Genomic DNA, 16295 nt, shown 5'->3' on the forward strand with positions numbered 1-16295 from the left:
TTTTTGTAATCTCCTTTCAGATTTTTAAAATTCTGTTTGTGTTCCTTTTAGTTTAGCTTGGACATAGATTTAGAAAGGATCACATAAGGCCTATTTAAGTGGAAAGTCATTTTAATGCACGAGTCACTTAAACTGAAAATGATTTCCATGTCCATGAAATGAAAACAATAGCTGTCTTTCAGAAATTAATTTTATCTTTAAATTTTATTTTAGCATTATGTTGGCCATGGAAATGCTATTAATGAACTAAAATTTCATCCAAGAGATCCAAATCTTCTCCTCTCAGTAAGCAAAGGTAAGACAAGCACCTCTTTCTTTAGATCTACTTATATGTGAATGAAGCCATGTTCCTTCCTTTTAGTTAGGTGTTGAACAAGAATTGTATTAGAAAGTTATATTAAAAGTCATAGAAATTTATAGTAATAGGAAATAAAAACACAAGCCTAGGTGAAGTAGTGCTGAAAATAAGGTATTAACTGATGGCCTTTTATTGAAGTTAATGAAGCTAATGGTACTAGGGGTTTCAATACAAAATAGTTGATAACAGAAACCTGATACTGTGAAAATTTTATCATCAAATTTTTCTGCAATTGAATTGTTATTTAGAAGTTTTAATAATTTGAAGCTTGTCATCAGTAGTATGTCATATACAAAGACATTTTGAAAGCATGTTTTATAAGTATATCTATCAAACACTTGAAATTCATATATAGGTATGATCTATATATGAAGTCATCAATATTATCTAATTCATATTTACAAAAATATGTATTTATCACACCACCTAAAGTAGTATGATCTTTTTTTACAAAAAGATTGATTTTTACAAAAAGTTTTCCATAATGTTATTAGACATTGCATTGTGCATGGTTTTAGCACTGTGCTTTCAAGGAGCTCATATCTGTGCATGCTTTCCTTCCCATGGATGCATATCTCTTCTCCTAAATCTAAATCCACTCAAACTTTCCTTGGGTTCTTGGTGATAAGTAATCTTTGCTTTCCTAAGACAACTCAAGTCACTCATGCTCATGGGGTCTGTGTGTATGTGTATTTTCATCTCACTTTACTCTCCTTTTTTATGGCCATGGTCTAGAATAGATTTTTCATAGGTCCATTCTCCAGTTGTGCTACAGATTAAAAAGGGTTTGTGAAGCAATGCCCTAATGAACTTTTAAGTAATTCAGTTTACAAATAACTTTTTTCAGAAATGCTTTTATGTAAAGTACATATGTATATGAAGCATGCATGCGTGTTTCATGCCTTAGGCTTCTATGACCCTCCAGTTCCTAACTGTGCCACATGTCACCACCTCTGAGAAGTAAGAGGAATAGAAATACTTTTTTCATCACCTTCCCTCTTGACAGTGGTGAGTGGAACAGGCAAGAGTGCCTGGGCTCAAATGCACTTCTGTGTATAACGCAGGTCATGTTTTAATTAATTTGTTTTATTTAACACAGCTTTTCAACCCAGCTTTTTCCTCATTTGTACATCTAAAAGTAAAGAAAATATTTATTTTCAAATATTTTCAAAGTGAGTTAAAATTGAATAGAATATTTTAAAAGCTTGGTGTTAATATTTTGAGGTCCTGTCTTTAAAAATTTGTTATGCTGACTATTGATATAATTTGTTGAACGTTGTTGCTATTGGAGATATATTTAACATTCCCTGATTAGCTTTCTTGATTGAGAGCTTATTGTCCTTTTTCTTGTATCATGTTAAGTGAAACATTTGAAGAATTTAAAATAGTTTTATGATTTCAGAATGTGAAGAGCATTATACTACAGAGCTGTATATGATAGATCCGGTCATTCATAATTTCAGCTTACTATAGATGTTTTATAAACTTGCTTATTCCCATCTCTTTCTTATATAAGCATAATAGTGTGAAGAATATCTAATGATAAGCAGTGTAATACATTTTTTAGTATTTTCTAATAAAATGTCTAAATATGATTTCTTCTAATAAACCAAAGTCATGTCTCCATTTTGGGGGGAAAAATGTTCTTAAAAAATGTCATAGTCAAAAATATGATTTTTGTCTTCTTCAGTTTCTATCTCAAAACAATTAAGCTGATAAGTAACTTTAAAAATAAGCTCTGTGTTCAATAAATAAGCATTGTAAATTGATCTTTTAATATTTATTCAGATTCATCAGGATTTGTGATGAAAAAAACTTAAAAAAGAGTATTCTATAAATTATAAAGGAGTTTTTTGAGCGTATAGTCTTGATTTCTATTCTTCAAGGAAGTCTTTAGTTGTACAAAAAAAGTGTAGTGCAAATCTAAATCATTTTGATAATTATCTTAAGATTTTCTTACCTGTCAATAGAAAGAATAGGTTTGAAAGGCTAGAGCTATAAATGATCATGGTTAATATTAACTATTTGCATTTATACTAGATCATGCTTTGAGACTGTGGAACATCCAGACAGACACACTGGTTGCAATATTTGGAGGTGTAGAAGGGCACAGAGATGAAGTTTTAAGTGCTGTAAGTAGAAAACTACAGGACAGTGATTTATTTGTAAATTTGAGATTTATTTGTGAATAATTATCACTGATAGATTTTTTTTTTTTCCTACAAGAAAGCATATATGGTTCTTATGGTACAGCCTTTCAGGCCATCATTTTAATTATCAGTAATATCTACTTTAATCTTGTGGTTGAATGAAGCAAATAATTGTAGTATTTCTTCATTTACATTAAGATAAATCTTGAAAAGATAGTGTAAGAAAGCCAAAACAAAAAGTCACTTAATAAATCTTATTCATTTGTATGCTCTATGAGGTTATAGAATGGACCTTATGAATGGAGAATGACCCCTGAATCTACAAGACCTCAATTAATTTCTTGCTTATGCCACATACTATGTCACCCTGACAAGTTACTTAGCTTTTCAGTACCTCAGGCAGCTCTCTAATATTGTCAGTTGTGCAGCAAGTATCAATATGGATTGTAAAGAAGTTTCTTTGCAGGGAATTCTCTGAACCAATAAAATCACAGTCTGGAACCTCAAAAGTTGGATTTTAAATACATTTAGAAAATACCATGTTTTGTTCTTATAATTCATGTTGCAAAGATACTGTTTCCACTCTTCTGTGTGAATTAAATGTCTCTATGAGACTAGGGATATCGTAGCTTTCAATCTCTTTAGAGCACATATAGTGCCATTCTCTATTTGCTGTAAAGTATTCTAAACTGTTTTCGATTTTTAAAAAAAATTGTTTCATGTAGTGATTTTAAACTTAATTTTAGTTTCTTTGTGGGAAAATTCTTGTAGTGTTATCCTATCCAATGCTTACATGGGAAACAACTAATTTTGGAGAGTGCAGGATACATCATACACATAATAAATATCCTTAACTTGGATTTTTATAAGTCAGGGACCCTCAGCCACAAATGCTGTAAAATGCAAATGCATATAGTAATAAATTCGCATGTGGCATATTCTCAAGATGAAAAAACTTAAGCTATCATCCTAAATCAAGAATCATAACTTTAGAGCTACCCAGCTAAGGAAGAATGCTTGTTAATATTGGTTTTCCTAAGCAAAAAAACTTGGAAACAAAGTAATCAGGCTTGCAAACTAAAGTTTTAGTTTCTTAGATTCCAGTAGCCTGTACCTCATCTCATAGGATTGATTCTTTAGGTTATAAAGTTATTGTTCTCAAAAGGAACATTCTGCTTTGGTTTTTTGAGTATTAAAAGTGTCTTGTTTTAAATACTGTGAGATTTTTATGAGCATTGTCCAATTAAGAATTTATTTTTCAAGATGCTTTAAACAGATTTTCTGAAGGATCAGGATTAGTAAAAATTGGTTTTGGCATTAGCTATTCTATTGTGATATGCTGAAATTGTAGACTATCATGGAGATAATGGTGACAACTTCAGGCTGATTATAGATAATTTGGGTAGGTAATAAGATATCTTTAGAATTTTTCTTTATTGTACTTTTAATTTACATGTTTTGCTATGCTTCTTTTACCTCTGCAACAAGTATATTAAGTCATTGAACTTATAGTGCATTTCAATTTTAAAAAAAGTAATTTACATTAAAAAATACTATTATACATGACCCTGTTGGATTTTAGTTTTAATTTGACAGGTACAATTTGAAAGTTTTAAAGAATATAACACTTTTTTTTTAAAAAAAGAGTAAATTGTTAAGTTTTTCTTCTATTTTTATGGTTTATCAACTTAGACATTCTGTACATTGAAACTTTATCACATCATTTGATATTTTGAGAATTAATAATGAATTAGGATAGAAGGAAATTGATGGAAAATTCTTCAAATCTCAAACTTCTAATTTGCTTGGTTTTGAATTAGAGTTGAGACAGGATTAACCCAGAGACTTATTTCTGAAATTAATGGTTTATAAATACATTTGCACTAGTCTGTTGCTGTAAAATAGAAACAAAACTGGGTTTATTTTTAAACCAGTAACTTCTTTTTTTTTTTTTTTTTTAATGTATCTTATTAGAAAAATCTTTTTTTATTAGGAAATTATTCTGAATTAAAGTTCTCACTAAACTTGTTATTTGGAAGACCTATTGTGGGTTTTTTTAAGTATCTTAAAGGCTAGCATTTAGCAATGATTTGGTTGTTCTTTTTTGGCCTTTTGGTACTGATACCTATTAATGTACCTTTTTGCAAGCAGTGATATTTCTGTATCAATGTACAATTATTAGTGGGATGCTAAGTTTGATTTCAGACACCTTGTCTGAATTTCAGAAAACAAACTTTGAATCATAAACATGTGATAATTTTCCCTAATTATCTCAACAGTAAGCTTAGCATAATAAAGGTGTGAGGTCATAGTAGTGTGATAGAAACAAATTATTCACAGAGCCATTGCTCGTTGTAATTTTGTGCTCATCTGATGGCCTTTTAGCATCTCCATCCACCAGGGAGAGAAAGAAAAGCAAAATTGTTGAGTCTTATCAATTAATTTTGTCATGTAACTTTAAAAATATTTAATGGGAAGAAAAAGAAAGGTTCTTAGTTTAAAGGTTTTTGAAATTTTTGTATCTTAACTCTTGCTGTTCATAGTTAAGCTGTATCAATTAAATGCAGTTAATATGTTGTTAGTAAAAGTCTCTTATAACACATAGAAATGGATGAAAATTCATTTTTTTACTTTCTGTAAAAGATGTCTGTTACATGAGAAAACTTTGCATTAGAATTTAGCTTATTGAAAATTAAGCAAAGAGATTTTAGTGAATTATCTGGAATAGGAAGTGCAGATTACAAGAAACCTACTTTTCATTAAGAACAGCTCATACAATACTAACATTATTTCCTTCCTAACTTGTTCAGGGGTGAGCTATAGATAAAATTTACCTAGACTTGAACAAAGTATGATAAAGTCCTTTATGTTGTTCTTCTATCATAAAAAGATAGAAAAATGTGAGCTAGATGATTGTGCACAGAGGTAGATTTGGAAATAGCTGAGTGATGACTAGACTTGGCAAACTTATGGTTTGAGTAAACTCAGAAGGATATTTCATGCCCCAGAGGTCAATGTCTGACTTCATTCTGTTGAACTTTTATTTATAAATTGATTAGAGATGGCATGCTTATCATATTTGTAGTTGACAAGTGTGCAGTTGATAGACTGCTAGGTTTGGATAAGGACCCAAGTTCAAATTGGATATCTCAGTAGCAATGTGATCTCGTTACTTAATCTCTGTCATTCTCAGCTATATAATGGAGGTGATAATAATAGCATCTGCCTCCCTGGGTGATTGTGAGATTCAAATGAGATGTTCATAATGGTCTTATCATAGTGCCTGGCATACAGTAAGTATTTAATCAATGTCTGCTTCCTAAGGTATTTTTGTTAATATTTCCAAAATATTTTACAGATTAAAGTGCCCTGAGTATAACAAATAAAGTCGAAAGTGATGAGTGTAAAAAGTTTACATTTGTATAATGTACATTGGACAGGAAATGGTTTTTTAAGTACAAGATGTAGAAATTGTGACTAAACAGTAGGTTGCCTAAAAAAAGATTAAATGGGTTTTGGAGGACTGTAAACTCCCAAGTGTGGTTTCATCACCACTAAAGTGAATAGTATAAACTGTATTGAGAGAGAAATAGCTACCAGAAATTGAGGAGAAATGCATATTAAACTTGGTATGACTGTATCTGAGGTGAAGGAAGCATAAGAGTCTCTACATGGGAGGATAGCCAGGAAGGTGAAAAGCTTTAAGTTCATGCTATATAAAGATCAGTCAAAGTAATAGTTGAATTTTTTTTCCCCCCTTAAGCAATTGGGATTAAGTGACTGGCCCAGGGTCACATAGCTAGGAAGTGTTAAGTGTCTGAGGTCATATTTGAACTCAAGTCCTGCTGACTTCAGGGCTGGTGTTCTATTCACTATATCACCTAACTGCCCCTAATACTTGAATTTTAAATAATTAGTCTGGAGACAAGAAAATGTTGGGTTGGTGACTTCGAACTATGTATAGGTATTTGAAGGACTGATAAGTAGAATACAGATTGGACTTGTTTTATTTGGCCCCAGCAGACAGAAATTAGAAAAAGGCCTATTTAGGCTTCATGTAAAGGCCGATACACTTAATGGTGTATCTGTAATTTGTGATTAAATTGTAAAAAGCCCCCCCAAAAAAAAATTAGATACAATTTGTATTATAGTGGGTACCATTTTGCATCTCATAAGATAAATTTGCACAAATGGCATAAAATTGATACTCTGACTTTTTTTTATCTTGATTTAACCTGTTTACTGTATAGGATTATGATCTTCTGGGTGAAAAAATAATGTCCTGTGGAATGGATCATTCTCTCAAACTCTGGAGAATCAATTCAAAAAGAATGATGAATGCAATTAAAGATTCTTATGATTATAATCCAAATAAAACTAACAGGTAATATTTGTGACTTAATATTTAAGAACAAACAAAACTCTTGCCATACAAAACAATTATAAGTGTAGATGATAGCTATTATTTTTATAAAATCATTTTTAACCATTCAAAAAAGTGAAATTTGGAAAATGATTTTCTGAAATAATTAATGGATTAACGTTCTTAGTCTGTCTTTCATGTTTTTGGTTTATTTTCAGTTTATTTTGCTCAAGTTTGTTTTTATTTTTAAAAAATTTTTGTTTACTTTAGACATCATATTCAACTTTCTGTCCTTAGTTGTTTTTAATAAAGGACAAAAATTTTCATATTAACATATTTTATTTACTGTGAAGAAATAGGAGACAGTAAATGGCAATTCAGAACTTAAATTGTACCATTAGTTATGTGGTCAATAACATCTCAAGTTCTGTTCAACAATGGTCTGAGGGAAAAGTATTATTTAAACTTAATTTTAGCACCTAAAGACTTTGGGCACCATGTTTCCAGTACTACTTTTAAAAAATTTATTTTCATTATGTCTGCATGCTTAGTGTATGTGCTATATAAAACATTATTTTTTTGAAAATAGTTTTGTTTTTTTAAATAGGTCTCAATTTCTAACATATTACTTCATTATGCCAAATAATCTCCCATTTTATTAAAAATTGGGTCAAATGCCTGACAGAAGAGATTCTATAGACAGATAGGAAAGGGTTGACCTTTTCTTAATCGAATTTATAGTGTTATTTTAGGAACCTTTTAAAAAAGACTATATTTGACTCTTCCATTATAGAGATTATCTGTCCTTTATAAACACATTAAATTTTTACATTAATGTCTTAACTAAGAACAAGGGATGCTAAAGAACATGAATTAAATTCTCTTTGATTACTTGATTACTGAGTCAGCTAGGGCTGGTCTCTTAATTCATAGAAGTCTAAAGAATTATTGTAACTTTACGTAATTTATAACCAAAGAATGAGGCCTTTAAATTTTGACATAGTATTAAAGTTTGAGTCATAGAATATCAGAGCAAGATATATTAGAAATAATCTCATTTTGCAGATAAAAAAATAAAACTTTTCGAGTGTAAATGATTTGTATAAATTAACACACTAGTTGGCAGCAAAAAGTCATTTCTATTGTGTTCAAATAACCAAAAAAAAAAAAAAAAAAAAAAAAAAAACCCTGCAAAGACTTTACTTTTTTGGTTTAAAAATATAAGGCGTTCTTTCAAAGTTACCCTTCATGCTAGAGTTAAAGTTTACCTTTGTCTTGCTTATGTTAATATCATTTAAAGTGAGAATAATAAAAAAATAACTTTAGCGAATTGGTGCTTCATTTATAGTTTCCTAAAATGAAATAGTTATTTGGAATAAATATACTTTTGGATTTTTAATCTCTGAGATTTATTAATATCAGTTTTTGCTTCTATATAAACTAAATGTAACTAACTATACTCAGTTTATTAAGTTTTTGAAATTAATTTCTAGCCATAACATTTATAATTCTATAGGCTGTTCTGTAGTTCATTTTAAAACTATTTAAATAGAAGAAAAGAGAATTTGCCATCTTTTAAGCTAACTTCTTTCAAACTTTGTTTCAAGCATATTAAGTTGAAAGAAGAAAATAGAGTATGAAAATAACTAATGAGGCTTAGATCTTCATCAGTAGAAAGGAAGAACTCAGCCATTGGAGAATGTCAGAACAAAGAGAAATTAATAGCCCTCTTGTGTTTTATTTTTCACACTTTTACATTTCTGAACAATGAAAATGAATGTGCCACTGCTGTTCTCCTTTTTTTGAGTTTTGACATATCCATTCTTCCTGCAGGCCATTTATTTCTCAGAAAGTTCATTTCCCTGACTTTTCAACCAGAGACATACATAGGAATTATGTCGATTGTGTGCGATGGTTAGGAGATCTGATACTTTCCAAGGTATAGTAGCTGTTGTTAAGCTGTATCTCTTTGTATGTGTTGGGGCTCCTGTTTAGGGAGTTCACCATTTGAATATAATTAGTTTCATTATAAATCTTGACAAATTATATGGCAGTTTCCAAATTATCTATGCTCTTTATTCTTTGCTTAGAAAGGGAGGGGGGGGATTTATCCAACCGAGATTGTTTTGCAAAGAATAATCTTATATTTTGACTAATCTCAATAATTGTCAGTGGTGATAGAAAGTGTTCTCCTGGGCTTCTTTTTTTCTTTTACCTATTTATTGCAGGTGCCTTGAGTTTTTATATGTTTGCAAAATTATTTTAGAAAACATTAGAATATTGAATTTTATCTATTTTCAGTCCCTTTGTGGGAACCTTGTTTTTATGATAATCTTTCCATTTTAAAATCTCAACTCTTAAGTGATAAAGTCTTAAAAACATATTGGGTTTTTGCAAAGCATCATGGAAAAGGTATGTTGTATAATTGTATTTGTTAATAAATATTAAAATAGAACCAGAAAGTCTTAGTGCTTTCCCTGGGAACTGTGAAAGTCTTTCTGAATCCATTCAGTTTATATCAAAACTATGTTGGGATTGTCCCATTTAAAAAAACAACAACAACCCACTTGACATTTTTAAAGGCTTATAAATATTTGGGTTTGGAGAATTATCAAAAGCTCAAAACAAGTTTTTTAATAGCCATTATCTTGTATTTTATATCGAGATTGAAAAATATCCATAGATGTTATATGGTATGAAGTAAGATAATAAGGGAGCTTCAAAATCAGTGAATTTCTGTATCTCCTACTTTAGCCTTTTTTCACTATAGAGGGAACTCTTGCCCTAAGTGGGAGGTTAAACTAGCTATAAGTTTTCTTCCACTTAATAAAATTTTACTGTTCTATAACTTTAAGGTAATAATTTAGAAAAACCTGCTTTTCATTTTTTTCCTTTTACATTTCTGTATTTCAGTCTTGTGAAAATGCCATTGTGTGCTGGAAACCTGGCAAAATGGAAGATGAGATAGACAAAATTAAACCGAGTGAGTCAAATGTGACTATACTTGGGCGATTTGATTATAGTCAGTGTGATATTTGGTACATGAGATTTTCAATGGATTTCTGGCAGAAGGTAACACTTTATTTTTGTACTTTTTAAATGGTTTATATTTTGAAAATTGTAGTACAGTTTATTTTTTTATTATGCCGCTGATCTATTTATCTAGAATGTCTTTGTGAGCATGTGGATTGATTTCCTTTCATTACCTACAGAAGATAGTTGGTGTTGACTCTGGGTTTACATACCATCTGCAGTGCTTATTATGAGTAAAATTGGCAGTTGGGTATTAAGTTTTGTTCCAAATAATCCCTGTTTTTTAATAAGCTATTATATCTAAAGATTAAAGAGTTATTCTTTAGCAGTTTTCTGCTTTATGCCTCAAAGTCTTATAGTTGAGGGGACATAGTAAGGGAGGAGGTGGTGAAAAACGTATTAGTTATTTAAACAGAAATTTGCTAAGAATTGTTGGCAACAAATTACCTGAAATGTTTTTCATTAGAAGTTTGAATGAATCATTTTGTAGAGTTTTTGCTACCATTCTTCTCTTCCATAATCTATATCACATGCCAAGTAATGAATTTCAGGTTATTTAGAATAGTCATAGAAAGGAAATTTTTTTTTTCCTAGAAAAAGTATAAGTTGGCTGGTTTTCTATGATTTTTAGGTGTGCTTTATATCTAGAAACATTTATATATTTCTAATTATACCTTTAGATGCTTGCTTTGGGCAATCAAGTTGGCAAACTTTATGTTTGGGATTTAGAAGTAGAAGATCCTCATAAAGCCAAGTGAGTACTCATAATTTTCCTTCATGTTTCCTGTTCCCATCTCCTCAGTTATTTAGAAAACAGTACATGGTACATTATCTTTAACAGACCTTTGTGTTTGATCTCTAGACAGACATTATAAATTGAAACAATATTGACAGATTAAGTAAATCAACTTTTATAACATGTATTCTTTAAAAACTTATTTTTTAAATTGATAATTTTAAGGAAAAAATAATTTGCTTTAAATTTCATGGAATGTTAATTTTCACCTGTGAAAGTATTTATATTACCTTAGAGTAAAATCATCTAACTTAAAAGTACATTTTGATTTTACACATTTGTTCATTTCATAATTTTCTCATAGAGAAAATAATGATGTTTGCTACTACCAGTACTTTGTGTGCTGTTTTCACCTATAATCATGGTTTTTGTTTTTTTTTCCTCTACAGATGTACAACACTTACTCATCCAAAATGTGTTGCTGCCATTAGACAAACCAGTTTTAGTAGGGATAGCAGTATTCTTATAGCTGTTTGTGATGATGCTAGCATTTGGCGTTGGGATAGACTTCGATAAATTACTTTTTCTTAATTGAAAGTAGGAAATTTCTGTGTACAATATAACCTTCTACTGTGTCTTGCTAGTAAAAGCACCTAGAACATCGCTAGCATTTAGAGTTGTGTTGTCTTCTTCCAGTGTACAATCAGCCTGAGCTGAACGTAGTGATGTTTACATTGTTTACATTCTTTGTACTGTCTTCCTGCTCAGACTCTACAGCTTTTAATAAAAATTTATTTTTGTAAAGCTCTCTGTATTGAGTCCATTTTCATTTATCATTGTGTTTAAAAGATATTTTACACCATTTAATATTTACACTTTTTTATTATGATTATTCTTATAATGTGCAGTAAACAAGAGTTTACATGACATTTTCATATTTCAAAATGAATTCTGAATGTAATTTTGATCCTAACACTTGAATGATTAAATGATGGCCACTTTATTAAAAAAATTTTTAAGCATAATAGCATATTTTTAATATTAATTATGACTTGTCAAAAAGAGATTTCTCTTACTATTTAAATGTAAGACTTAATGATTATCCATTATACAAAGACTTGACAACATTTTCAAGTTTCATTATAATAGCATTATAAGACATAGTCATTCCCTTTAAGAATCAATAATCTTGATGAAGTGAAACTTGTTCAATAAAACAGTAGTAAGCTATGATACAATGCTTAAATATCTCTACTTGAGAGGCAGCAAAGGGCAATGCAAGTCTTAATTATTGAAGAATACTTGAGTGATTTTTTCTTTTTCTCCACTTTTAACAAAGTCCTGATAAATTTTTTTCTAAAGGCCAGCAGTACCCACAGAGTGCCAAGGAACATAGGCCAAATCACAAAAATTTTAGCATTCATCTACTCAAGAACATAAAAGGTGTTATGTGTATAACAAAATACCTTATTTTTCAAAGATTTGCTACATAATATGACTTGTCTTTTAGTACATTATGGTTCGAACAAAAAGGAAATTTAAGTCATCTACTCCAATTCCATCATTTTATAGATGAGAAAATAGAAGTCAAGTGACTTAAAGTCTCATATTTAATAGGGAAGACCAAGATTTGAACTTCTGCCCTGTGACTTTCCAGTGCCTTTTACAGGCCAGACTTTTTCCCCCAAGGAACACATCTCTTTTTATTTTTTCATAATGAAAGGAGAAATTGATTTAATATGTAAAAATGCATTTCACAGGCAGTAATATTTTCAAGAACGGATTTCTAATTAAATTTTATGCCTTTTAAAATGACAAAGAGCAAAATCAAAATTTATTTCATGTAAAATCTGTTAGCAATAAAGTATTTAGATAAAACACCTATATTGATTTGATGTTTGAAGTTTTTTTTTTTTTTTTCCTTGGCCCTCAAAGTCTTTTTAGGATAGTATTTGTCGTGATACAGGTTTGAAATCTGTACGTTCTCAGCTTGTGCATGTTTTGTGGTTGTCCTAACCCATAAATACTCCAGAGGTGCTATCTGATGTGCTACAGACCTGTTTTGTTTTAAAATTTCATAGGAAAAAGTACAATATCCTCAACTCTTTGCTCATGTCCAATCACTACAAATTTTTTCATTTCTGACTCTCCAATATTTTTTGCAGATCTGACCTCTCCAATCATAGAGTCTTGTAAAGTACAAGTTTACCTGATAAGATTTCCCCCTTTCCCCTCCCCCATTCTCCATTCATTAACCTCCTTATTCCCACTAGGATCCACTCTTCTGACATTTAATGCATTTTGCCACCTGGCCCCAGTATTCTTTTCTAGACATCTTACATATTATGTCTCTGTGTTCCAGCCAGGCCTAAACATATCTTTCTAGTCAAGCATTTATAAATTTTTTCTGTGTCTTTATGTAGGATAAATTTGAAGTAATCTTGGCCATTAACATTAAATAAAATGGAAAAAAACAAAGTGGACTTTTCTGAAACTTTAGGGAAGAGAGAACATTCCAAGCATAGGGGAGAACCAATAAAAAGGCACAACAGAATTAAGAGATGGGAGTGTCTTGAGCAAAAGTTAAGATCACTATCATGAAGTTTGTATAAGACAGGAAAAATAGAAAAAGACCTGAGTCATGAAGAGCTTTAAAGGCAAAAACAGGATCTTATTTGATCCTAAAGGCAGTAAGGAACTACTGGAATTTATAAAATGGGAGTGAGGGAAAGCAAGCATGGTTAAGATTTATGCTTAAGAAATCTAAGTCACCAAACAAAATAGTGTTGAAGAAAAGAATGTCCAGGACAGGGATGCTCAGTGGGTGCAATCTATGAAGATTCAACAACAAAGGTTGGGAAGGAGAAACGTGTCATAAAAATTTAGAGAGAAGCCAGTTTCATCAGAGGATAACTGACTCAAAAGACTTAGAGGTCAGAAGTATGCATTGAGAAAAGGCCATTCATTTTGCAATTAAGAAATAATTTGGGAGATATCAGACCAGACTTGAAAGAGGAAGGTATGTGGAAGTACCTATAATAACATTCTCAGGCTGTGAAATGAGGAAAAGAAATATACAGGAGAGGCAAATCTAGTGTGGATTTTATTTTTGAGGATGGGGAAGTAAACAGATTTTGCTCTGTGTCAAACACTGCAGGAAAAATGGATAGGTCAAAACTTGTTAAAAGCAGAATAGCAGTGGCACATTGATTTTCACTGTTTAGAAGTGTAAAAATGTGAAAAAACACAATAGGAAAGTTAGTTCTTTTTTGTTCTGACATTATTCAATGACTTTGTTCTACTGATGGGGAGTTCATAATCAGTTGGCTCTTAATAAATGTTTGTTGGTTGATTGATTGCCTACTTTCCAAATGAACTTCAGAACTCCAGTAAGATTGTTTGCTACATGATACTTTCCAACATAAAAGAAACTTCGACTTAAAATTAAAAAACTGGCTAACCCAAGATATACTTAAGTACTTAAGTGGAAGAGCAGTTCCTACACCAGGAATGGACATATCAAAGAATTCAATGTGTTTACAAGAAATATTTGAAAATATATAATTTACAACACCATAACAGCTACAATGCAAAGGAAAAATAATATTTCTATATTTGACTAATAGCCCTTCAAATAATTTTTTAAAAAAGTCAAAATTTTGTATGATTAACATTTCCCTTCATTTTCTACCAACAGCATAAAAGTGAAATTTCCAAAGAGAAGAGCTTGGCTATGAACCACAAGACACTTAGGACTATTTAGACTATGATTGTTTTGTCATTTGGTCATATGATTGCTCATATGATACTGATCTTTACCTTCTATGTGTAACAAATTTTTCTCCAAATTCTGCTTCATCTGGCAAGTTGTGCCTCTCTCCTACTGTTCTATTTTATCTGAGCTTCCTCCCCTCTGACCATCAAATTATTGCCCAAATCACCCCTGAACTTCTTACTTCCCCATCTAACACCTTTCTGTCTTCTCCAAAATTATTGATAACTAGAAATTTGATAGTGTAAAAGTATTTTTCAAACATCAATAGTGGCCATACTAGTTAATGTTAATAAAAATTAGTAAATATGACAAAAAATTATTCATTTTTATAATCACAAAACTTCAAAAAATGTATTATTTTAGGATTGGAAGAAAGAAACCTGAAATGTGGTCAAAAAATGTGTTGGAAGACAAGTGGGGGGAGAGGGTGGTATTCCTGATAACATAGATAAAATAATATTTGTAAATCTTTTTGCAAACCTTAAAGTTCCATATAAATATTAATTATTAGTAGTAGTATTAGCATACTTTCATAAGTCCAGAGAGTGTCAGAATTGTCACTCAGAAGAGAAACCAGAATAGGGAATTTTTGTTTGATTTGCTAGAACTGGATGCAGGGAGTACAAAAATCCATAATCAAAACAAGAGATCTTTGGAAACATTTCCTTTCTTTCAAGGAAGACTTTATTTAAGGATCAGAAAAATTGGCTTGATCCAGGAAAAAAAGAAAACAATGGGGAATTCTTCAGAGTACTAGGAAAGAGAATAAAGAAGTTTTGGGTGGAATTCAGTGAGTTGAGCTATGATGACCATATGTGCAGGGAACTATGGAAAATTCTAAGGAGAGGATGAGGGAAATAGCAATCAAGGAAGAAATGATAATGAAGGAATTTAAGTGCCTACTATGTTCAAGGCACCATTCTAAAGTATATAAATTGTATTAAGTATATTGAGTTTATAAAGGCAAAACCAAATCAAAATAATTTTTTAAAAAATCCAGCAATATTAATTCCTGCTCCCAAGGCATTCCCAGAGATTATGCCCAAATAAGATATGTACAAAGTAAATTGGAGATAATCAAGAGAGGCAAGGTAGCCTTAAGGAGGATCAAAAAGGGTTTGTAGAAGAAGGAATTTTATAAATTTATATAAATATAAATTTACAAATTCTATAAATATAAATAAAGGAAGGAGGAAGAAGAGAATTGTAGGCATAGAGAAAATTTGCCAGTAAAACAGGCTAGTGAAAATTTTTGAGGTGAGAGATGGAGTATCTCATGCAGGCAATCCTTGTACAAGGCCTTGGTGGCGAGTAAGATATAAGAAGGAATGACCAAGAAAACCTCAGTAGGAAATTTGTTCTCTGGCAGGAATGATTGTTTCTCCCTAAAATAAATAAATAATGTTTTCTTCTAAGTTTTGTGAACCATGGGCTAGTAATAATTATATCCTGAGTAAAGTAAAATACTAGATTCCTAAATTATGAGTTAGTCAAAGGAATTGAAATACTTCAAGATGTCCCCAGGCCTTTCATTCAAAATTTATACATACATTCTCAACCCAATTTTTTTTTATTAATTTTATAACATTTTTTGACAGTATATGCCAATTTCTTTTTCTTAAGTGGGGCAGTGAATAGAGTCAGGAAGACTCCTCTTCATGAGTTCGTTCAGTTAATGCTGTTTGCCTCAGTTTCCTCATGCATAAAATGAGCTGGAGAAGGAAATAGTAAATTACTCTGGTATCTGAACAAATAATTTTAATAATCTGGGTTAGAGAAACTTCTCTACTAATGCAAACGGAAACTTGGAGTCTCAGAGAACTACTTAGGGTATTGAGACATCAGTAACATATTTATTAGTGCTTTGGGAGAACTTTTGG

General features: G+C 30.8%; 1 protein-coding gene across 1 annotated transcript in view; it reads left to right on the forward strand.

The window, feature by feature from the left end:
• EED (embryonic ectoderm development) overlaps positions 1-11444 on the forward strand; it is a 28787-nt gene extending 17343 nt beyond the window's left edge. Inside the window, exons 6-12 of the mRNA XM_074304671.1 lie at positions 214-295; positions 2399-2490; positions 6759-6892; positions 8705-8810; positions 9785-9943; positions 10585-10658; positions 11090-11444. Of these exons, the coding sequence (XP_074160772.1) occupies positions 214-295; positions 2399-2490; positions 6759-6892; positions 8705-8810; positions 9785-9943; positions 10585-10658; positions 11090-11216 (774 nt within the window). The 3' untranslated portion in view covers positions 11217-11444. The remainder of the gene's footprint in view (positions 1-213; positions 296-2398; positions 2491-6758; positions 6893-8704; positions 8811-9784; positions 9944-10584; positions 10659-11089) is intronic.
• Positions 11445-16295: the final 4851 nt, after the last annotated feature.

Source organism: Sminthopsis crassicaudata, chromosome 3 (genome assembly GCF_048593235.1).
Source record: "Sminthopsis crassicaudata isolate SCR6 chromosome 3, ASM4859323v1, whole genome shotgun sequence".
NCBI lineage: Eukaryota > Metazoa > Chordata > Mammalia > Dasyuromorphia > Dasyuridae > Sminthopsis > Sminthopsis crassicaudata.